The sequence below is a fragment of the Mixophyes fleayi genome, chromosome 2 (assembly GCF_038048845.1).
Source record: "Mixophyes fleayi isolate aMixFle1 chromosome 2, aMixFle1.hap1, whole genome shotgun sequence".
Classification (NCBI taxonomy): Eukaryota; Metazoa; Chordata; class Amphibia; order Anura; family Limnodynastidae; genus Mixophyes; species Mixophyes fleayi.
This window is the reverse complement of record NC_134403.1, coordinates 375,798,182-375,823,636: the sequence shown is the minus strand read 5'-3', so window position 1 is coordinate 375,823,636 and position 25,455 is coordinate 375,798,182. Positions and strand designations below refer to the sequence as shown.

The following is a 25,455-nucleotide window of genomic DNA, read 5'->3' as shown; positions in this document are numbered from 1 at the left end:
TGACAGATGTCTTCTTCAAACAGGTTCTAACCTGAGACCAGATATTTTTAAAGGTCTGACAAACAGTCTCCACCGCAGGAACTTGGGTGGGCGGGAGGGCAGGAAATTCCGGAAAAGACGGATGGTGACCGTAGACCACAAAGAATGGAGTTTTGGATGATGACTCATGGTACATGTTGTTATGGGCGAACTCAGCCCAAGGGAGTAACTCTACCCAGTTGTCTTGATTGGCTGATGAAAATATCCTTATAAAAGTCTCAAGATCTTGATTGACACGTTCGGTTTGTCCATTGGATTGTGGATGGTAAGAAGATGAGAGTGCTAATCGTATGCCCAAGGTTTTACAAAGGGCTCGCCAGAATCTGGACACGAATTGTACTCCTCTATCAGACACAATCTCAGATGGACATCCATGGATACGGAAGATCTCTTTAATGAAATGTTCAGCCAGGATAGACGAGGAAGGCAAACCAGACAGAGGGATGAAATGAGCCATCTTCGAAAATCTGTCCACTACCACCCAAATAGTGTTATGGTTCTTACTAGGTGGTAAGTCAGTAACGAAATCCATACTAATATGGGTCCATGGTTTGGACGGAATGGGTAGTGGTCGCAGCAACCCTGCTGGGGTTCTGCGGGAGGATTTGAATTGCGAACATAATTCACAGAAAGCAATGAACTCTTTGACGTCTCTCCTCATTGAAGGCCACCAGTAACTTCGAGAGAGGATCTCAAAAGTCTTGTGTTCACCGGCGTGTCCAGAAAAACGAGAGGCATGGAACCACGAAAGGATTTTCCTCCTTAGAGTAGGAGGCACGAGGGTCTTCCCAAATGGTAGCGTTTTGGTAGATGAAGCAGCCAGTGAGATACATTTGGGGTCTAGAATGGTATGGTTGGAAACCTCTTCTATATCAGAGGACGTAGCAAAGGCTCTAGATAAGGCATCAGCTTTTTTGTTCTTGGCAGCTGGTTTGAAGGTAATTATTAATTCAAAACGGGAAAAGAAAAGAGACCATCTTGCTTGACGAGGGTTCAAGCATTGGGCAGACTGGAGATATGACAAGTTCTTATGATCCGTGAAGATCGTCACCGGATGGCGAGCTCCCTCCAACAAGTATCTCCATTCCTCTAATGCGGCTTTGATAGCCAGTAATTCCTTGTCTCCGATGGTATAATTCTTCTCTGCGGGTAGGAGACCCCGAGAATAGAAGGCACAAGGGTGGAATTTTTGCTGTTCCGAGCGTTGGGAGAGAATAGCTCCTAAGCCTACATTAGAGGCATCTACTTCTAGGAAAAAAGGGAGTGTCACATCAGGCTGACGAAGGATTGGAGCCGAAGAGAAGGACTCTTTTAATGTTTGAAAGGCTTGAATAGCCTCAGTAGACCATTGCTTAGGATTAGCCCCTTTACGAGTCAGGGCCACAATAGGAGATGCAATGGAAGAAAAATCTTGAATGAAGCGTCTATAGTAATTGGCAAAACCTAAAAAACGCTGGATGGCACGAAGAGTAGTTGGCTGGGGCCAATGTAGTACAGCATTTACTTTGTCAGGATCCATCTTCAGACCAACTCCGGAAACAATATACCCCAAGAATGGAATCTGGGGTAATTCGAATGAACATTTTTCTAATTTACAGAACAATGAATTTTTCCGTAGCCTGGAGAGGACTTCTGCCACATGTTGGTGGTGAGAAGGCAGGTCCTGTGAAAAAATCAATATGTCGTCCAGGTAGACGACGACACATACATATAATAAGTCCCGAAAAATCTCATTAATGAAGCCCTGAAAAACAGCGGGGGCATTACATAGCCCGAAAGGCATTACCAGATATTCGTAATGCCCGTCTCTGGTGTTAAACGCCGTCTTCCATTCGTCACCGGAACGGATTCTGATTAAATTGTAAGCACCACGAAGATCCAACTTAGTAAAAATACGAGCTCCCTTGATGCGGTCAAATAGCTCAGTGATCAACGGAATGGGATACCGGTTCTTGATAGTAATGGCATTGAGTCCACGAAAATCTATACAAGGGCGTAATGATCCATCCTTCTTTTTGACAAAGAAGAACCCAGCTCCAGCGGGCGAGGTGGAAGGTCGAATGAACCCACGCTGGAGGTTCTCCCGTATATATTCAGATGTAGCTTGAGTTTCAGGTAACGAGAGTGGATAGACCCGGCCTCTGGGAGGAGTCTTGCCAGGAAGAAGATCAATCGGACAATCCCAAGAACGATGAGGAGGAAGACGTTCAGACTGAGCTTTATCAAAAACATCGGTAAATGAAGCATATTGAGGAGGGAGTCCCGGTGAAATAGCTGAAATGGAAGCTTGCTGTACCTTGAGAGGAATGACTTGGGAAAGGCAATGATGGTGACATTCAGGCCCCCAAGACGTGACTTGAGGGGTGCGCCAGTCAATCTGGGGAGAGTGACACTGAAGCCATGGAAGGCCTAGGACAATCGGACTTGTCGTAACAGGAAGAATTAAAAACGATATCTCTTCATGATGCAGAGCACCAATCTGAAGGGTTACTGGAGACGTACTCTGGGTGATGAGACCGTTGATGAGACGTGATCCATCGATAGCCGTCACAGTAATGGGAGTTTTTAAGGTAATCATTGGTAGAGACCATTGATTAACTAACGATTTGGAAATAAAATTTCCTGCTGCTCCGGAATCAATCAATGCCTGTGACTCAAAGGTCTTGGTAGCAAAGGAAATAGTCACATCAAAAGCGCAGACTTTAGATTTCATAGACGATGGAGAGGACTCCAGGGACCCTAACTTCACCTCTCCAGAACTAGTTAGGGCCTGGCATTTCCCGATCTCTTAGGGCAGGAGCTGAGGACATGAGTGGAATCAGCACAATAGATACAGAGTCTATTCTTGACTCTTCGTTTCCTCTCCTCAGAAGATAACTTGGAACGTCCAATCTCCATGGGAATCACAGCGGGTGACACTGGACGAAATTGAGGGTTAGAGCGAAAAGGTGCTTTAGCAGAAGTCGTTTTCTCAGCCTCTCTTTCACGAAATCTCATATCAACACGATGGCATAGAGAGATCAAATCTTCAAGTGACGAAGGAAGCTCTTGGGTAGTCAGTGCATCTTTAATTTTATCGGAAAGCCCCTGCCAGAAGGCGGCAACTAGGGCTTCAGTGTTCCACTGAAGTTCAGAGGCTAAGATCCTAAATTGAATGACGTACTGGCCTACAGTATGAGATCCTTGTCGCAGACGGAGGATGCTGGAAGCAGCGGAGGTCACACGACCTGGTTCATCGAACACACTTCGGAATGTAGAAATGAATTTGGCACTATCTTGTAATATTGGATCGTTCCTCTCCCACAGAGGGGAGGCCCAAGCCAGGGCTTGTCCTGAAAACAAAGAGATAAGATAGGCCACTCTGGAACGATGGGTAGAAAAATTTTGAGGTTGGAGCTCAAAATGGACTGAACATTGGTTAAGGAAACCCCTACAAGTTTTGGGGTCTCCATCGTACTTTGACGGAGTAGGCAGGTGAAGCGTGGAAGCTATAGACACCTGGGATGGCAATGGGGAAACGGAGGAAAGCACAGGAGCTTCAGTAGTAGCTGTCACAGTCTGTCCAGATGTTCCTTGGGAGATTAATGACTGATAACACTGAAGTAACAGCTGTTGGCGGGCATCCTGTTGCTCCACACGGCTAACCAGATGTTGCAGCATCTCTTTGGCGGTAGGTTCCACATCTGGGTCTGTCATGGCCTGATCTTACTGTCACGGGCACTAGGAGTCTTTACCCAGGGATCACCAGATGGTAGGCTTACCAGAGCAATGTAGATGGTAATAGGGTACTCTGGTAGCTGGGTGATCACGGAACATGAAATGATGACCGATGAGATGCTCAGGAAAGTCTATGACTAGCAACACTGGTAATAATGAGGTAATGATACACAAGGAACTGTATGGACAAGGACACGTGAAGGTAGTCAGTGGTCTGCGATAGCAAGTTGTACCACTGCTATAGTGAGGAGGAATGTCCAACAGAAACAAGGAGGTGATGAGAGTCAGCGGTCTGCGGGTAGCAAGTTGTACCGCTGTCTGAGTGAAGGAATGGAATCCAAGTGGAGGTATCCAGGTAGTCAGTGGTCTGCGGTAGCAAGTTGTACCACTGCTATGTGAGAGGATAATGGAACAGGTGATACCGGAAACAGGGATCAGTGGTCTGACATCAGCAAGTTGTACCACTGCATATATATGTGAGGAGGTGCACGGGGGAAGACTGCAACACAGGATATACACAGGCACCTTATACACGATCCACAGTAATATGCACAATATAGGTATATATATATGTAAATGACTGAACAGGTCTGCAATCTAGAAAGTCTCTTGAAGTAGTCCAGCACAATGATAACACAGTCAATGATGGCAATAGACTCAGCGGATAGCAGACTCCAGAGAGAACCAAACACAGTCCAGCAAGATATGCAATACACAGCACAGTCAATGAGAAGTATGCATACCGTGGTTCAGCAGTAGCAGTCAGATGGGATTGCAGCGGTACCTGAGCGGCTGGAGGCCGACTGGATAGGAAGTCCCTGGATAGGAGAAGCAGCGGTCTAGCAGGTGCAGCGCACAGGTGAGTAGACCGACAGGGACACGAATCCACAGGAGTCAGCAACACGTGGAACTGGACTCATAGGAAACCCAGGAGAATGGAGATGATCCAGCAGCGGGTAGTAGAAGAGATACAAATCCAATGCTGACAGGAGGGTAGAGGCCAGTGGAACACGTGAAGGCGTGGAGAGTGGATCAGCAGGAGATGGACGATAGCGCTGACCACAGCGGCAGGACTCAGCGGCACACGGAGGTAACCAGTAGCAACCACAGGAACCAACAGCGATGGGAAACAGGAGTGCAGCGCAGGGCAGGAGCTGTAGATCACGAAGTGTAGCAGATGGTAATGAAAAGCGGCAGTCTCGAGGAAGACACAGCAAAGATGAGATGAGAGTGTAGTGCACGGAGGCAGCGGATAGTAATCAGCTGGCAGTCACGATGTTGAACACAGGCGAGTTGCAAGCAGGAGACGGTAGTGCACAGAGGCAGCGGATAGTAGTCAGCTGGCAGTCACGATGTTGAACACAGGCGAGTTGCAAGCAGGAGACTGTAGTGCACAGAGGCAGCGGATAGCAGTCAACTGGCAGTCACGATGTTGAACACAGGCGAGTTGCAAGCAGGAGACTGTAGTGCACAGAGGCAGCGGATAGTAGTCAGCTGGCAGTCACGATGTTGAACACAGGCGAGTTGCAAGCAGGAGACTGTAGTGCACGGAGGCAGCGGATAGAAATCAGCAAACAGACTTAATGAGAAGCAGGTGAGTGAGGTAAAAGCTGGAGTGCACGGAGGCAGCGGATAGCAATGAGTAAACAGTCACATAGATATAAAATAACGTTGAAGTGGTGTAGAAGACTGTAGTGCACGGAGGCAGCGGATAGGAATCAGCAAACAGTCATGATGACACAGTTGATGGTAGAAGTGGTATGGAACCACAGTAGTAGAAGTGGTTTGGAAACCACAGGAATCAGCAGCACTGAATACACAAGTAATACAGGAACACCTTCAGAGACTCATGAGGAATGAGACTCCAAGATCAGGCAACGTGGTAGTGACCACAGGTGCTTAATATAGGGAGGTTGCCTGATCTGCCAATTAAGTTAAAGGGGTATACACTGAAGTATAGAAAAGGGCTGCGCATGCGCAGACCCTCAGGATGGTGGACGGCCACGGTTCCTAAATGTCCGGGAAGAGGCACTCACGGTCCGGTGAGTGACACATAGTAGTTTTTATCTATTTTCCTCTCTCACTGTTCTAGCTCTGCTGACCCTCTCTGCCAGACGCAACACTGGCTCCCCGCCTAATACAGAATCAAGTTTTTAACTCCTAACCTACAAAGTGCTCAGCCAATCATTCGTCCACCCCCCCATACATCTCCAACTTAACTTCTACCCACACTCTCTCTGTACCCCCTTCGCTCTATCAATAACTGCCGCCTCACTGTCATACTGGTTACTTCTTGGCATACCCACCTCCAGGATTTTAACCGTGTTGCTCCTGACCTATGGAACTCACTCATATGTACCCTCAAAACTCATTTCTTCTTACGAGCCTGTTAGTCTTCCTTCTACTAACTCCTCTGCCCTTGGTACCATCTCTGCTCCCCACTCGGTCCCATCCTATTTGTCTCTAACCCTTCCTCATGAGCTTACATCCTGGTGATTCTCTTCCTTCCATTGCACCTCTTTGTTTCTCCAGCCCATGCTCCTGGACAGAGGCCCAATTCACACAGGTGTTACAGTCCCTAATTATCACTTATGATCACTGTCTTATCAATAGCTGGATCTGCAATTCTAAGTTCTTGGTTTATTCTCTGTTAATTCATTGTTGACTGGTCATTTCTCAAGTTGGCTGGTTACTAGTGATGCTTCATGTAACAAGTTTATACACTAATAATCCACATGAGTGTGGTATGGGTGCCTGTGGGAAGTCAGTTGTTACCAGTTCTGCCTATCATGGCCGTCCACCAGACTATCTTATGCTCTTGATTGATGTGATGATGCACAAAAAAATCTATTTTCTATTTTTGAACACCTTCTATTTACAAAAACAGAGGACGGCTATAGAGTCGAATATGGCCCCACCGTGTGCAAATCTATTTAGGGCATATTGCTTTAAATCCTGTATACACGATCTATGATTTAACGTACAGTATGTCAGATATATTGATGACTTCTTTATGATTTGGGGAGGAGGGGAAGAGAAGCTGTGACAATTTGTTGAGAAACTATTGCCAAGTACCACCCGATTTAATCTCAACTTTAGCACTACGGTTATCAGTTTTTGGATGCATGTATTACTGCCATTGATGGCAAGTTAGAAACATCCATATATACTAAGAATACAGATAAGAAAACACTCTCACACTCCACTAGTTTCTACCTGAACCCCCTCAGAATAGGCCCCACCACCCCTCTCCCCATATCTCAATGAGAATAACCTCTGAGAAGAAGAGGTTTGGAGAAGCAGTTGAACATATTGGACATTGCTTTCTGCATTGTGGACTCAGTAGCTACGAAGTGGAACAATATATTTTGTGTGTTGTCTTAAAAGAGACACTTTCACAACCAAAAAATAATTTGGTTGCTTCTACTCACCCTAAAGTGGTCAATTTTGATAGCACTTTTACTATAAGAACATTAAACCAATGCTCCTTAAACACTGGCATTTAATTACTGCAGATACTATACTGGCTGATTCCCTGCATTTTGCCTATAGGATGGATCCTAATCTCAGAGACTTTCGGGTTAAAACTGACTGTACTCACAGACCTGCCCTGAGGATGCCTAATTGGCTTACTAATAGCCCTGAAATATATCAAATGTTCAGGCTGTGTGAACAGTAAACACATTTATACTGGTAAATCATTCACACACCTAAAACTAGCACATGTCCGATAGAGGCTCAACAGTGAAAGCAGATTTTATAATCTACATTTTACAGTGCCCTTGTGGACTGTTATATGATGGGCAAAACCTCCTGATTGCTCAAAGAGCGACTTGCCCAGCACCGGGCGTAGAAAGCACAGTTTGCTGGTACTCAGTCACAAGACTTCTGCCAGTGTCTGGGCATTGCTTGGAAGCTGGCCATAATCTTCATCAACTCAAATGCAGCCCCACTACCCATATCCCCCCCGCTAAGGGTTAGGGTAACAGGGGAAGGAAATCATTGCAATTGGAATTATGTGCCTACTGGAGCATTTACTAATGTGCACCTATACATGATACTGACTGTCTTAGTGTCTCCATGATTGTTCTTTGTGCAGTGACCTGGGTGTCTAGCCAGGACATGCTTACTTTACTGGTGATACATTTATACACCATTACTGTAAGACCATTGACTGTCTCATGTGATTATTTCTATCTATGTTAGGGATTGTCACTTGTCTTGTTTCCCCTTCCCCATTGTTCATTCACCTGTTCCTCCTTTTCTATTCAGTCTATATTAGATTTAAATCTACAGGATTCCTTTGTTGCCATTTAATAATGAGCCGTACAAACTCTTTATAAGTGTTAATCTGTTGTTACATATCTTGTTACATTATATTATGAGATCAGCTTGTTGTGATGTTCCCACTCCACCTAAACCTCTCCTGTAACTTTGCACTTACACTAGGGGGTATATTTACTAAACTGCAGGTTTGAAAAAGTGGAGATGTTGCCTATAGCAACCAATCAAGTTCTAGCTGTCATTTTGTAGAATGTACTACATAAATGATAACTAGAATCTGATTGGTTGCTATAGGCAACATCTCCACTTTTTCAAACCTGCAGTTTAGTAAATATACCCCTATGAGTCTCTTATTGGATTTAATTTTATGCATTTACTGATGTGTATGTTGGTGGATATATTTGTGTCTGATTATTGTATGAGTTTTATTTTTCCTCTATTGTCCCTATATTTCCCTATTTCCTCCACCCTCCTAAGTCTTCAACTAGAGGACTGTACTGCTCTTAAGCTAGTGGGTCCTCCAGTGATGTCATGTGCTAATGGACTGTACCTGTTTCTCTTAGTGAGGTTACACATCTTTAGGCATCTGTACATCTGTACACAAACCATACTTGACAACTTTGTTTTGTCTCCCACGACTGCTTCATTTTGCCACATGGGGTGAGGCCAAAGTGCCATGATTTGCAGTGGATGGAGTCATAGGGGCCCCCATCCTGGATCAAGTCATAGGGCCCCCCCATCCCACCCACTTCACTAGCAAGTGGGTTGATACAGGAGGATGCCTCAGAATTCGGCAGTCTCCCAAAAAGAGAGTGGGCAAGTAGGGTATAAAGGTTTGTCAAATTCACTTACTTTGTGCCGTAGAATAAGTGACCCGTACTGAAGCAATGGTTGGGTGCTTGGTGTAGTAGCCCCATGTTTCATTAAGCTTCAGTGGTCACATACAATGCCAGGGCTTGTTCGTCCTTTGGATAATGGGGTGTTTTATAATGTTCTATACACCTGGTGAACAGCAACAGTCTATTGCTTTTCTAAGAGTGTTTCTTACCTCTGGAATACCACCCCGATAGGCTTTATTATTCTGAAAGTATTAAACAGAAATCTGATAATTTAACAGAACTAAGAGTATTTACCTCATTTAAATAAAAAAAATATAACCAGCTACTCAACAACCCTAGCTGGAATATCTAACTCTCAATAGTTCTGTTTTACTCTAGTGTGGAACATCTATCTCATCCTGAGCATCGCAGGTGGAGGTGTAGCCTTTCTTATCTTCCTCGTTCTGGTCATTTACTTAGTGAAACAGAGGCCGTGCAGACATGACAACAGAGCTGGTAAGACCAAACTTTATACCTGTTCCTGCAGACATTATAGTGGTCGCTTGCAGTACTTATTTCTGGAGTTATAATATATGTCAACTAAGAGATATACAGTACTTAGGACACCAGTTGCAATGTCTCCTAGAGGCAGGCAGTACAGTTTCCACCAATGCTAATGTTTTGTGTAGATGGATAGTACATAGGACACCGGTGGGAATTTCTTCTGTAGACAGACAGCATCAGAGATCACTGATGATACTATCTTCTGGAGATAGATAGTAAAGAGGCCACCAGTGGTACTATATTGTGGAGACAGGCAGTGCAGAGATCACTGATCATACTATCTTCTGGATAGATAGATATATATATATATATATATATATATATATATATATATATATATATATATAGTAAAGAGGTTCACAGTGGTACTATATTCTGGAGACAGGCAGTACAGAGATCACTAATGATACTGTCTTCTGGAGATAGATAGTACAGAGGACACCAGTGGTACTATATTCTGGAGACAGGCAGTACAGAGGATCACTCATTATACTGTCTTCTGGATAGATAGAGATATATATATATATATATATATATAGTAAAGAGGTTCACAGTGGTACTATATTCTGGAGACAGGCAGTACAGAGATCACTGATCATACTATCTTCTGGAGATAGATAGTACAGAGGACACCAGTGGTACTATATTCTGGAGACAGGCAGTACAGAGATCACTGATCATACTATCTTCTGGATATATATATATATATATATATATAGTAAAGAGGTTCACAGTGGTACTATATTCTGGAGACAGGCAGTACAGAGATCACTAATGATACTGTCTTCTGGAGATAGATAGTAAAGAGGTCTAAACATTATACATTTTTAGGACTTACAGGACATTATCTGAAATATTATATCTTGCTGCCATAATAGATCTTGGGAAATATCATTGGTATGTTAAATGCATTATTGCTGGCCAGTTAGGTCTTGCTTGACATTATCATGTGAGTATTAAATGTTTCTGGACATTATCCATCTCATTTGGAGATCACTTGTACTTTTACTGGCACTATCACTGATATATTCCATCTTGCTGCACATAATCACTAGCATGTTAGGTATTGGGCATTATCACATGGATATTAGGTCTTGCTGGACATTATCTGAAATACGAGATCATTCTAGACATTATCATTGGAATATTTCACCTTAGGAAATATGAATGGTGTATTAAGTATTGCTGGCCATAATCTACACTGATTATGCCTCCTCTCCTTCTGTTCTCCACCACCTTAACTCTGCTCTTCAGCTCCTTGTCTCTTCCACGAGGTCCTCCTGCCCTTCTACCCCTCTCTCTACCCCGCTTGGGGCTCTCACCTCTCATCTAGCTGTACATTGAGCTTCGGAGTTACTGTGCATTTTGTTAACTGTACCGTGCTGTCTCACCATGTATCGTGTTTCTGTCTGTCCCTGTACGGCGCTACGGATAGATAGTGGCGCCCTATAAATAAAAAATAATAATAATAATTATAATAATACACTGATAGATATCATCATTGGCATATTAAATGTTGCTTATTGTAAATAATGTTTGAATGGGGTTTTCTAGTTCTTCCACTGTCTTACTGGCATCCCACCATGGTGCCCCATCTGTCTGATCTGTCAATGCTTTTATAATCAACACTACATCAATTGTATTTTTAATCCCTTTATGTACAATTGTAGTCACTGCATATCTGATGTTATCACAACTGTAAGTAAAGCAACAGTTGTATGTACATACTAGGCCTGTCACAGTTATTATCCAAGATGTAAACACAACCAATCTAAAATAAGCAATCACTTTTTCCTGTATTAAGAAAGGGAAATGCGGTGCTAACTCTGGATGAAAAGGGGCTCATCCTGTGATGGGAACCAGTGCTGAAAGGGGATCTGTGACCAGTCAGCAATCAGAGGGTTTTTGAATACAGAATGAGAATGAATGTAAGATTCCGTCAACTGTGTAGGGTGGTGGTAATCAGGTAGGAGAGCCCAGGGAGGTTAAGGAGATGGCTCAGGAACTTGATAAGGATGCCTGAAGAGATACGTTTTCAGGGAGCGATTAAAGGTTTGGAAGATTGAGGGCTAGATTTACTAAGCTGCGGGTTTGAACAAGTGGGGATGTTGCCTATAGCAACCAATCAGATTCTAGCTGTCATTTATTTAGTACCTTCTACAAAATGACAGCTAGAATCTGATTGGTTGCTATAGGCAACATCTCCACATTTTCAAACCCGCAGCTTAGTAAATCTAGCCCTGAGTCTTTTTGTGCAAGTGAGGGAATTCCACAGTGTGTGTACAGCCCAAAAAAGTCTTGTAACCGGGAATGGGAGCAGGTAATGAGTGTGGATGAGAGATTTGTATCTTGGGCAGAGTGAAGGACTTGAATTTGGAGATATTTTGAGACAATAAAAGAGATGTACGGTGGTGCAGTGTTGTTAATGGTCTTGTATGTTAGTAGAAGTATTTAATATTGGTTTCAGAAAATTACAGACAACCAATTTAGAGACTAGCAGAACGGATCAAAAGTAGTAGAACAATTTTTAAGGACATTTAGTCTAGCTGCTGCACTCAAAATAGATTGTAGGGGTGAAAGTCTGACAAGAGAAAGACCAGTAAGGAGGGATTTGCAATAGTCAACCCAGGAGATGATGAGTGCATGAATTAAAGTCTTTGTCAGATCTTGTGTGAGATATGTACAGACTATGGATATATGTTTTAGATGTTTTTTAGGTGTATGTTACAGGAATTGGATATAGATTGGATGTGAGACACAAAGGACAATTATAAGTCAAGGATGACACCTAGGCAGCAAGCTTGAGGAGCAGGGTTTATTTTCATGTTGTCCATAGAAACAGGGATGGCAGATATGCAGCTTCTGTTCACTAGTGGAAAAATTATTAGCTGAATTTTTGAAATGATTGAGTTTGAGGTAATGAGAGGACATTAAAGATGAAATGGACGAGGGACAATCTGTAAGAGGGGGAACAGAGATGGTGAGAAATACAGAGAGGATACAGTTATCTATGTGGAGGTAATATTGAAATCCAAAACAGCGTATTAGTTATCTAAGAGACATAATTGATGATAATAATGAAAATAATGTTGATTGAGCAGTTTGATGAGTCGGATGAGAACCAGGATAGGTCAGTGTCCCAAAGACCTAAGTTTTGGGAGTATAATGTAAAGATTTTATAAATGTTTAGAAGATCATAACAAGGTGTTGACTTAGTCCATTCCTACATTATGTTATGCATAACTCAGATGGCTTGTAGCAGGCATCAATGCGCTACTGTTGGGAATCTGTCACATTAGCGCTGGCATGTTTTTACTGAACCCGAGTAGTTGGGATGTTGTCCTCTGCTCATGATGCTGCTACTTTCCCGATTACCTCCAAAACAATGTCAGGGGACATGGTAAGTAAAAAAATTAAGTACAAAATAAGTCTGACAATACCAGGTGCCCAAAAAGGGGATATATAGCTAAACAGAGGGAGACAGAGAATTGTAGAGCATCCACGATGGTGGGACTTGGAGAGGAGACATAATTTACCAGCACAAGTACAGACTCATTGTGTGTTTGAGGATATGTACATGAGATCAGAGATGTGATAAAACACAACACATTCCTCATAAACCACAGTGCTGATATCATATATCATCTATACAAAGCATCCTGTGCCAATACCACAACACGTTACCAGCTCATTTCAAAACCAGACCAGGGAAACAATACTATACAGTGCACGCATCAGATTAATCACACCCTATTCTTCTACTATTGTTTTGTGGATTTTTAGAGAGGTCTTAACATAACTATGAATAAATCCAACATAAAATATTCACACTACCGAATGGTGAATTGTCACTATTTTTTTTAGTTGTTTTAGCCGCAAGTCTTGCACCTCTTTCCATAAAGCTCAGAAGGTTCTCCTATAACTTTTCATTTCCTTTGCCCAGTCACTCTATGGGGGATATTTATCTGTCTGCCACTGCAAGACAAAGTGTCTTTCTCCCGAGCCAGGCAGTCCAGAAGCTCCTGTGTGGTCACATGATGGCAGAGGAAGGATGGGGGAAGGGTTTTATGCTATGAGCATTCCATATTGAACTCTCTGCTTGCTACATCATATGTCACAGGGCTGTGGATGCCATGGTAATTGTATTACACTTAGCAAACTATAAATGGTTTTAAGGGCTTTTTTAAAAATAACCACGAGTTTTGCCAAATACTTTCCACCCTGAAAATATATTGTTTGTATTTGGATATATAATAAAAATGTGTTTTGATGTACTAGAATACAGACTACAGCAATGTTATCAAAGGCTCCTGCAATATGTGGTCAGATCAGGGCTAGTTTCTACAAACACCTGGCTAGCAAATACTGGTTATATTTGATATGTATCTATTTGCAACCACAGGGACTAGCCAGCCTAGAGCAGCTCTTGGACAAAGGGCAATAAAACGGTTGTAAACCAGATTAGCATACCAACACACTGCTGTTAAGTGACTGAGGAGGGGTTTTGGTTGAGGAACAGTAAGGTTTAGAAGAGTGCTGGAATTATTTTAGAAATTGACAATTTTTGGGATGTCTTCTACTGATAAACGATTTAATCAATAAACATTGTGACATTATGTCTTGTTAAATCCCATTTAGTAGTCTTCTGTCTATGTGCTCTTAACAAATTCACGTCAGATAGGGTTGGTTTTATAATGCTACATTTGTGCAGGGAATTGTTTGGTTTACAGCAACTCTGATTAAATTAGGCTGTTTATTAAATTAGTGAATTTCTAATGTTTTTTGAGCCAAACAGATTTCATTGTCAAAAATGGTATTACTAATATACAAGGCTATCCAAAACCAACTCACTAGGGCCATTGACAATCGCATCACATTCTGAATAATCCACCCTCATCAAAGTCACCAGTGATCTTCTCACTGCTAAATCTAAGGGTTACCGTTGACCACCCTATTCTCTTGCAAACCCTCCATTTCATTGTCCTCTGTGACACTGTCCTCCCCTGATTTACCTCCTATACAAACAACTGCTCCTTTTCTGTCTCTACATCTGACTTCACTTCCCCTTCCCCCTCATCCCTTGCCTGTCAAAGTACTGCAAGGATCTGTTCTTGGCCCTCTACTCCTCCTCCCTTGGTGATCTCATCACCATCTTTGGTATCCAATACCACCTCTATGCTTATGACACAAATGAATCTCTCTTCCCCTGACCCCTCTCCTTCCACCCTCTCTCATGTCTCCAGTTGTCTTTTGGACATCTCATCCTGAATGTCCCTGCACTTTCTCAAACTCAATATATGTAAGACTAAAGTCATCAATTTTCCCCCACTCCAGAGTCCCCTCACCTCCCCTCCTCTACCTTTATGTTGGAGACACTACACTCTCTTCAGTCTCTCAAGTCCACTGCCTGGGAGTCATCCTATAGTCCTCTCTCCTTCACTCTCCATATTCAGTTCCTCTTCAAATCCTGCTGCTTCCATCTCTGGTAAATCTTCAGGACACAGCCTTTCTCATCTTGGACGCAAGTAAAACTCTCATTCATTCGCTCATAATCTATCGTTTAGACGACTGTAACCTTCTACTCTCTGGACTATCCTACTCCAACTTTTCCGTTCTTCAGTCTATCCTCAACGTCTCTGCCCACCATATCTTCCTGTCTCAGCACTCTACCTCTGCTGACCCTCTCTGCCAAGCACTACATTGACTGTCTCCTACAGATTACCTCTCTGCATTCCTGCCTCCAGGATTGTGCCCGTGCTGCTTCTGACACACTCCTGCAACTAATTAAATTAGCCACTAGATGCCAATGCTTCAAACATGCCCTCAAAAGTCATCATTCATTCAAGCTTATCAGCCCTCGTCCTCCTAACTCCTCTGTAGAGATGCTCAGGCTCGGTTCCTCGAGAACTGAACACACCTGAACTTAGCAGATCCGAGCTAAGGCGAGCTCAGGGAGGACAGAAATCTCCCGTGGAGCAGAAGCACGCCCTCGGAATTGAAAACGAGGCAAAGCGTCATCGTATCTCACAAGTTTTGGACTCTATAAGTACCGCCCTCCACGACGATCCAGCTCCATTTCACAGAGGAACATAAAATGGGTAGCACAGTTCTTGGCAGTCTCTAGAGCAGTTGGGCAGCGTCATAGGTAGAAAAGAAAGAAGAGGGGTAGCAGTGTTCTTCAAAGTCTCCAGTGACATTCAGGAGAGCTCCATTGCTGTCATTGCTGAAATAGAATTAATAAGTCTGGCAGGCTTGGTCTTCTAAATCTGTAGTCACAGTCGCATTGTACTGTGTTAAATAGGTAACACACAAAGAGGAGAGCTCCATTGCTCAATTACTAATTGCCATTGCTGAAATACAAATAATAGGGCTGGCAGTCTTGGTGTGAATCTGCAGTCACATTGTACTGTGCTATATAGGTAATACACAAAGAGGAGAGCTCTTTTGCTAATTGTCATTGCTGAAATACAAATAATAGGGCTGGCAGTCTTGATGTAAATATGCAGTCACATTGTACTGTGTTATATAGGTAACACACAAAGTGGACAGCTCCATTGCTCCATTGCTAATTGTTATTGCTGAAATAGAAATACTAGGGCTGGTAGGATTGGTCTTCTGAATTTGCAGTCAAATTGTACAGTGTTATCAAAATGGATTCACAGCAGTACACAGATGAGCAGGAGCATCAAGCAGCTGCTGGCACCAGTCATGATGATAATAATCCCTCTATGTCATCTGGTAAAGCCTATGTTAAAGTGCATAGTATTTGTAAGTCAGGGAAATCAAAATGTAAAAAAAAAACACCTTTCACCTTGGTCGAGAAAAAAAGACCTGTAATTCAGGCAAAGTCATCTGCAGAAAAAAATAAAATTACCAACATGCCATTCTACACACGCAGTGGCAAGGAAAGAAGGAGGCCTTCGCCTTTCTCTATGAGTGCTAGTTCTGCAACTGTCACTGAGGCATCTTCTTGTAAGGTCAGTTGTGACCAAGCAAGACCTTGTCATTTGGACTCCAAAAGTGGTGTCCAAATACTTTTACGTGTAAAAGCCGAGCTGGAAGAAAACAATAAGGCATTAGAGGTAAATGTATGTTAAGATTCAGAAATGACACAAATCCCTGAGAAGAGTCTATCCATGAGTGCTATGTGTAATCCTGACCATTCTGATAGTGTACCCATAAGGAAGGCCCCTTTCAGCATTTCTGCAGATGTGTGCATGAATAGCCCAAGTATAATCGGTAATACACAAATTGAGGATGCCACTTTGGAATTGCAGCAGGATGAGGGGGATATTTGTGTAGCCGACGAGGGTGCTAATGAGGATGTTGATGAGGATGATGTTGTTTGTGTAAGTCTTGCACTGATGGAAGCAGTTCTTGAACGTGATAAGAAGAAGGCCATTGTCATGCCTGGGCATAAGACCAAAAAATCCACATCTTATGTGTAGAATTATTTTTACCCAAATCCTAACAACAGTTGTCTAGCCATTTGTAGCGTATGTAAAGTCACAGTCAGTCGAGGTAGGGACCTTAACTATCTAGGAACCACATCCATGTTACGCCATTTGAAGCGAATTCATGGCAAGCTGTTGGGAAAATTGAAAAATTATACTAAAAAAATAACAACAAGCAGTCCATCATCAGCTAGGTCCCTTCTGTCAGCTAGATCCCGACACCTGCAATCTACACCCACAACACCGTCCTCATCAATATCCTCAGTAGCGATCGGAGTTAGTTCTGCATCCAAGTTGCTAAGGCTGGATGACTCCTCCACTATCCTGGATTCCTGTGAATAATTCTTGAGCGTTAGTCCCACTGCTGCTGTTGCTGGGGGTGAATCTTCATCCCAGAAGCAGACCAAGAAGAAGACTACTAGTAGTTTACAACAATTGACTGTTAAACAATCCTTTGGAAGAGGAAGCAAGTATGAAAGCTGTTACCCAGTCGCAAAGCGGATCAGAGACGCCATAGGGACTATGCTAGTATTAGATCTGCGTCCAATATCCACTATTAATGCAGCTGGTTTTAGACAGTTACTTGAGGTCTTGTGTCCCCGTTACCAAATTCCATCCTGACACCATTTCACTAGAAAAGCTATTCCTCACGTCTACCAGAAGGTTCATAAAATGTAATTAATGGGCTGCAAAATGCCATTCTACCCACTGTACACTTAACCACAGATATGTGGACAAGGGGAACTGGGCAAACTAAAGATTATATGACTGTGGCAGCCCACTGGGTTGGTGATTCGCCTTCACCAGCAGAAACAGCAGCAGCATTCACCCAAGTACGTCACATTTGTCAGAGGCAGGCTACTATGTGTATCACCGGCTCCACTAAGAGGCACACAGCTGACACTCTGTTACAAAAACTAAGGGATGTCATTGCAACATTGCTTAATCCATTTGGACTCTACTCAGGATATGTCATTTCTGATTACGCCACCAATATTGTAAGAGCATTACAGCTGGGTGAATTCCGTCACATTCCCTGTTTTGCTCACACAATAAACTTGGTGGTGCAGAGCTTTTTAGAAAATGACAGGGACGTGCAGGAGATGCTGTCTGTGGCCCATAACACATCTGGACATTTCTGGCATTTGGCAACAGCATGTAGGAGATTGCAGCAGCAACAAGAGCAATTTAATTTGTCCTGTCACCAACTGAAGCAAGAGGTGGTGACAAGGTGAAATTCCACCCTGTATATGCTTCTGCGGATCGAGGAACAGCAAAAAGCCATCCCTGCTTACTCCACTCCAATGAAATTGGGAAAGGAGGGGGGATGTATTTTACTCAAGCACAGTGGAGAATACTTTCTGTGTTGTGCAAGGTGCTGAAACCATTCAAAGTAGTCACCTGTGAAGTGAGTTCAGACACTGCTAGCTTGAGCCAAGTGATTCCCTTAATTAGACTTTTGGAAAAACAGCATGAAAAACTGAAGGAGGAGATTAAACAAAGCAATTACACTAAGTATGTCGGACTTGTAGATCAAGTACTTTAATTGCTTCGCCAGGATCCAAGAGTTATCAAAATCTTGAAATCGGATCACCACATTTTGGCGACTGTGCTTGATCTTCAGTTTAAGAGCTATGTCTTCTCTTTGTTTCCAACTGACGCAGAGCTGAAGAGATGCAAGGAGCTCCTGGTGAGCAAGATGACAGCTCAAGTGTTACATGACAAGACGGAGTCTCCTCCTTCAGTCTCTCACTCAACTGCTGCTAGCTAAAAACTTAGCTTTCCCAATAGACCCAGGGATGATGCAGATGACTCAGCACAACATTTTGACATCTGGGGGTAAATGTATCAAACTCCGGTTTCTTCAACTCGCGGGAGTTCGGCGAGATGACAGCTAAAACTTAAAGCGGCGCTGCCTTGTAAAGGCAAGTTTCCTTTTACAAGGCAGCACCGCTTTAAATTTTAGCTGTCATCTCGCCGAACTCCCGCGAGTTGAAGAAACCAGAGTTTGATACATTTACCCCCTGGTCTGGTCTAAAAAGAATTGACCAAAAAAGGTGACCTCTGCCATAACTTCACCTGATCCTACTATCAACATCCAAAGGATGATGGAGGATTATTTTCACAACGGCATAGAAATAGACACATCATACAGTCCCTTTACACAGCCGGGAACCTTGTCAGCGATTGACGTAGGAGGCTACTTCCTCAAAATGTGGAAAAGACGATGTTCAGAAAAATTAACTTCAATTTCCATGATGAAGGCCTTTCCCTTCCAATTACATCAAAATACTGAGACTTCTGTAATGGTGGATTCCAGCGGTGATGAATTAATAATGTGTGAGGATGATGTACAAACTGATGAGGGTGAGGTGGAGGCTGAGGATGATGACAACAACATCTTTCCACAGGAGAGTTCATTAACAGCTCTGTTACCTTGGGTGCCTTAAGTCCATTGTTAGCTTGTTTTGTGGGGGCCCAAACAAACCATCCACCTCAGCCTCAAAAGTGGCTCCTTGTCGCTGAAGTGCTTGGTTTGTTGCATGTCCTTTTTAAGATACAACATAAGGGTGGGTGAGAGGGCCCAAGGACAATTCCATCTTGCACCACATTTCCTTTCAGCTACCACTGTGTGCCAAAGTTACCTATATGTGCTATATACTGTTGTGTGCCAATGTTACCTATATGTGCTATATACTGTTGTGTGCCAATGTTACCTATATGTGCTATATACTGTTGTGTGCCAATGTTACCTATATGTGCTATATACTGTTGTGTGCCAAAGTTACCTATATGTGCTATATACCGTTGTGTGCCAAAGTTACCTATATGTGCTATATACTGTTGTGTGCCAAAGTTACCTATATGTGCTATATACTGTTGTGTGCCAAAGTTACCTATATGTGCTATATACTGTTGTGTGCCAAAGTTACCTATATGTGCTATATACTGTTGTGTGCCAAAGTTACCTATATGTGCTATATACTGTTGTGTGCCAATGTTACCTATATGTGCTATATACTGTTGTGTGCCAAAGTTACCTATATGTGCTATATACTGTTGTGTGCTTTGCAAAAATCTTAGACACCCATTGATGATGCAGATGACTCAGCACAACATTCTGACATCTGGGGGTAAATGTATCAAGCTGAGAGTTTTCCGGTGTGTTTGAAAAACCAATCAGATTCTAGCTGTCATTTATTTAGTACACTATACAAAATGATAGCTAGAATCTGATTGGTTGCTATAGGCAACATCTCCACTTTTCAAACCCGCCGGAAAACTCTCAGCTTGATACATTTACCCCCTGGTCTTTTCTACTGTAAAAGAATTGACCAGAATTAGTGACGCCTCTGCTGTAACTCCATCCAATCCTGCTATCAACTATCTACATCCAAAGAATGTTGGAGGATTATTTTTATTTTTTTGAACATAATAAAGACAACAGTTTTTTTTTTATTAACAAAGACCAACGTTGCTTGCAGAAGTAATGTAAGCATGGATGTCTAAATAGAGGTGTATATGTATTACCTTCCACTGTGCTGCTGTTTTATCAGTATTGCGCAAAGTGTTTGTAATCTGCACTTTACGCCAAAGGTACCTAACTATATTATAATTTTTGGGGAATTGGGGCTGATTCGAAGCTCAGTGATGAACTTGCTTTTTTGCTGTGAATTACAATGGCTCTTTTTAGTGCATTGTCTGGCACCCTGGATTGGTCTGGGTCTGATAAAAGCACACATCCCGGGAGCTCATCGCCATGTATTAGCTGTAGAATTACCACAGTTATCCAAGGAACGGGTGGAGCGATCAAATTAACTATTACTGATTTCATGATCCAAGTACAATTCCATCTTGCACCACTTTTCTTTTCTGCCACTGCTGTGTGCCAATGTGTCCTAGATGTGGTAGGAGCTGCCGTGTGTTTGTGTCATTGCTCTGTCGCTTACCATCCAGCCAGGTCGCTGCAGTATTTGTCCGAAAGTGTATGAAAATATTATTGTGACCTGTGAGGTGCTCAAAATTGACTGCAAATGACTTGAAATTAGTGTTATTGAGGTTAAAAATAATGTAGGGGGGAAAAAAAGCCCAAAAATATGTGATTTTGGCAAAAAAAAAAAATAGGGATTTTAGAAGCAAAAACAGGAACCAAAACCAAAACACGCAAGGGCGGTTTTGCCAAAACCAAAACATGAAGTTAATCCAGATCCAAAACCAAAACCAAAATAAGAACATGGGGGTCAGTGAACATCTCTACTCCTCTGCCTCTGCTACAATCTCTACTCTCTACTCAGTTTCACCCTATTTGTATCTCCCCCGTTCCTCCAGGATGTATCTAGCCTGAACAGGGCCCTATTTCTTGTGTTTTCCTTCCTACCATTGCACTTCTAGGCCTGTCTCCCCGGCCCTGTTTCTCAAGCCCATGTTCCTGAGCACAGGCCTACATTACCGGGCGCTATTAGTCACTTATGCTCACTGTCTTGTCAATAACTGGATCTGCAGTTTTATGTTCTCTGTTTATACTCTGTTAATTCATTGTTGACTGGTCATTGTGTAATTATGTATTGTTTATGTATTGTTCATAGCTGTCTGTGCATTTTGTTTATTGTTAAATATGTACTCTGCTTGCCCCCTATGTATGGTACTGTGGACTTTTTTTGGGTGCCTTATAAATAAAAGATATTATTTTTATTATTATTATTATTATTATTATTATTATTATTATTATTATTATTAATAATAAAAATAATAATAAAAATATTGATAATTAATTACAGGAGTTATTTTGTTGACACATTTGTAATGATCTGGCAATATTAAAAAATGTGGCCTCTAGCTCTCCCTAGTGTCCTAAAGAGGTGTAACCCTAATGACATTGGACCAATGTCTGGTGTAGCAGGTTACCAAGATTACAATCCTGAAATACTAGCAAAAGAAATGAATGACAAAGTGATGTGTAGGAAAATGATTTTCTGAGCTCCAAAAAAAAGGATGTCACAAATAAACCATTTCTTTATTTAAGTCACTCCTCCACAAGTGGGTTGACCCATTTCCTCCTATAAACAGTAGAATGACAATTTACTTTGCTTTTCCTGCAGAGGAAGATGTGAGGCTCAGCTATGAAAGAACGCCACAAAACATGCAGCAGCGTCCACTGCCAGAGCCGTATCTCCAGCCCACCGATGCGCCAGAATTTAGCTCCAACCAGAAACCTTTAACCCCCCATAGACAGCAGAACCCATCTAAGCCAACAGTCAAGAAAGGGAAGCAATCACAGCAAAGACGCCCACGACCGCAGGAGCCGACGGAGAAAGGGCCACAGCATCACGAAATGCCAACTCTTCAACCAACAAAACCTGCCCTACCGGCAAATCACCCCAATGAACAACCTCCGAGACCACAACCACGAACTAAGTCTAAGGCTCCCCGCCAACACCGCAAAAACCCTTAGTCAAAAACAGGTTGTTTTATTTTATAAATTGTAATATTATTGACTCAATTTCAATCATATGAGAGCAACTATTTATACTGACAAAATATGGACAGAGAAAGTCTATATACATATATAATATATTAATTTAATCCTTATTTACCTCTTAGTAAATACATGTCTGGTTATGTTTCACTAGAATAAAGGTGACATTTAATACATGGAAATGTTGAGGGGCCTGATTCATTAAGGATCGTAAATGAAGAGGTGTCTTATTTCAGTCTCCTGGCCAAAACCATGTTACAATGCAAGGGGTGCAAACTAGTTTTCTGTTTTGCACATATGTTAAATACTGACTGTTTTTTCATGTAGCACACAAATACTTGATAGCTTATTTGTACACTGAAATTTAAAGTTGATATTTGTGCGTTACATGAAAAAACAGTCAGTATTTAACTTATGTGCAAAACAGAACACTAGTTTGCACCCCTTGCATTGTAACATGGTTTTGGCCAGGAGACTGAAATAAGACACCTCTTCATTTAAGATACTTAATGAATCAGGCCCGAGGTCTTTAACTACTTAATGCCTAATATAATTGCCTCAATTGTCTTGTCCTTCAATTGGTCCTAATTTCATATTTAGATGAAATGATGACTTAAACCACCAGAAAAATATGTCTGGAGGTGAGAATTGCACTTGGCTCAAAGCATCGTAGGTAACACCCTGTGTGCCCACAGGAGGGAGCTGTAGAAAACAGAGATTCTGGAAGCAGAGAGGGGGGTATGTTAGATTGTGTGGATGTGTGCAAAGATCAGGCATCAGATTAAGCTATTACAGAAATTGAAAGCCCAGTTTTGGGGAAATAACCAGACAATTTAGCAATACAGGTGTGTAGGCAACAAGTAAAGGAACATCATAATGTCAGATATCAATGACCAGAATATTGTGAGAACAATGGATTCTCAACAGGAACTATGTAGCTGTGCAACAGGTGCAGAGCTAGTAATACATTTCCAGAAAAAGACTATCCTAAAAATCTAAGACCCATTTTGCAAGGCAGCATAAACTGACAAGAGGCAACTCTCTGTAGTGGGGACTTTTATTAGCCAATGGCGGGGTCTTGACTGTTCAAGCATACTTAGTATAGTACATCAATATCCTTCCTCACTCTGGTGAAGGAAAAGACACCCTAGGTCAGTGTTAGCTAACCTGTGACACTCCAGGTGTTGTGAAACTACAAGTCCCAGCATACCCTTCCAGCAATAATCTGCTATATATTGGCAAAGCATGCTGGGACTTGTAGTTTCACAACGCCTGGAGTGTCACAGGTTAGCTAACACTGCCCTAGGTCTTACATTCATATTGTGTTTGTGAAATATTAGTCACACTATACTGCTAACATTTTCAATATTATAATTGTATCTTCTTGCTTCACAGGAAATCCTGTGGTCATTCGGGAACTTACATCAATTCCTGATTTCACATGATTGGACTTGTTAAGTCATCATTCAATCTACCCCTTAATTAAGTCTAAGAGGCACACCTTGGTCTGTTTGGGAAGGAAAATATATATTATCCCTCCCTGTATGTCTCAAGAACATCTACATAATATTGTATATTATTGTGAATAAAATATTATCTGCTATATATTATATATTACCTATGTGCTATACTGGGCCTGTAAAAGTAGATTTTTTTTTATAGTGTGGGTACTGGGGAGACAATGTATGTGGACAGGTAAGATGATGTGTGGAGATTGGAGAGATGATGTTTGGAGAATGGAGAGATGGATATATATGGACTAAAAGGATGATATGTGTGGACTGGAGAGATGATGGGTGGGAACAAGAAGGAGGATATGTGGGGACTGTATGGACGATGTGTTGGGACTGTACGGCCGATGTGTTGGGACTGTACGGCCGATGTGTTGGGACTGAAGGGATGATGTGTGTGGACTTGAGAGATGATGTGTTGGGACTGTACAGATGATATGTGGGGACTGAAGGGATGATGTGTGTGGACTGGAGAGACAAGGTGTTGGGCTTGGACAGATGATGTGTGGGGACTGTACAGATGATGTGTGGGGACTGTACAGAAGATGTGTGGGGACTGTACGGATGATGTGTGGGGGGTGTCTGTACGGATGATGTGCGGGGGCTGAAAGAATGATGTATAAAGACTAGAGAGACAATGTGTGGAGCTTGGAGAGATGTTGTTTGGGGACTGGAGAGACAATGTGTGGAGCTTGGAGAGATGTTGTTTGGGGACTGGAGAGACAATGTGTGGGGCTTGGAAAGATGATTGGGGACTGGAGAGACAATGTGTGGGGCTTGGAGAGATGATGTTTGGAGACTAGAGAGACAATGTGTGGGGCTTGGAGAGATGATGTTTGGGGAGTGGAGAGACAATGTGTGGGGCTTGGAAAGATGATTGGGGACTGGAGAGACAATGTGTGGAGCTTGGAGAGATGATGTTTGGGGACTGGAGAGACAATGTGTTGGTGCTGGAAAGATGATGTTTGGGGACTGGAGAGATAATGTGTGGGGCTTGGAGAGATGATGTTTGGGGACTGGAGAGACAATGTGTTGGTGCTGGAAAGATGATGTGTGGGGAGTGGAGAGATGATATATGTGGACTGAAGAGCATTAGATCTGGGGAGATTGTGTGGGTCGCTCCAGAACTAATGGTTCTGGAGATACTGGAAGGAGGACTGGAGAGGTTGTGTATGGAGACTGATAAGATTATGTTTGTGACCACATAGACTGGATGGGAACTACAGAGACAGAGTGAGGTATTAGAGGAATAGGGCATGTACATACTGAAGATGTGATGCGTAGAGATTGGATAGATGCTAAACCTAGTTCATCCGGTGATTAAGCTGTTAGGTTGTAGACATTTCCCCACTTCTAAAAGTGTAAAATTTAAGAACGTTGTACAGAGGGGAGAGTTTTAATGTAAGTAAACTGACGTGTAAAGTATCTGTTCCAAAGTGCTTTAGCCTCTCACATTATATCAAGGACTGGAAAGTTTCCTATACATTTTCCTGGAGAAACGGTTCTCTAACAGGAGTGCAACACTTTTCTTCAGATTCCCAATTATAGCATATACTATGTATGTGTGCGGGTTACTCTGTAAACAGAAATGT

At 42.4% G+C, this 25,455-nt stretch overlaps 1 protein-coding gene across 1 annotated transcript in view; it reads left to right on the top strand.

The window, feature by feature from the left end:
- CD2 (CD2 molecule) overlaps nucleotides 1–24,750 on the top strand; it is a 47,294-nt gene extending 22,544 nt beyond the window's left edge. Inside the window, exons 4-6 of the mRNA XM_075197510.1 lie at nucleotides 9,258–9,374; nucleotides 21,976–22,338; nucleotides 23,748–24,750. Coding sequence (XP_075053611.1) covers nucleotides 9,258–9,374; nucleotides 21,976–22,328 — 470 coding nt within the window. The 3' untranslated portion in view covers nucleotides 22,329–22,338; nucleotides 23,748–24,750. The remainder of the gene's footprint in view (nucleotides 1–9,257; nucleotides 9,375–21,975; nucleotides 22,339–23,747) is intronic.
- Nucleotides 24,751–25,455: the final 705 nt, after the last annotated feature.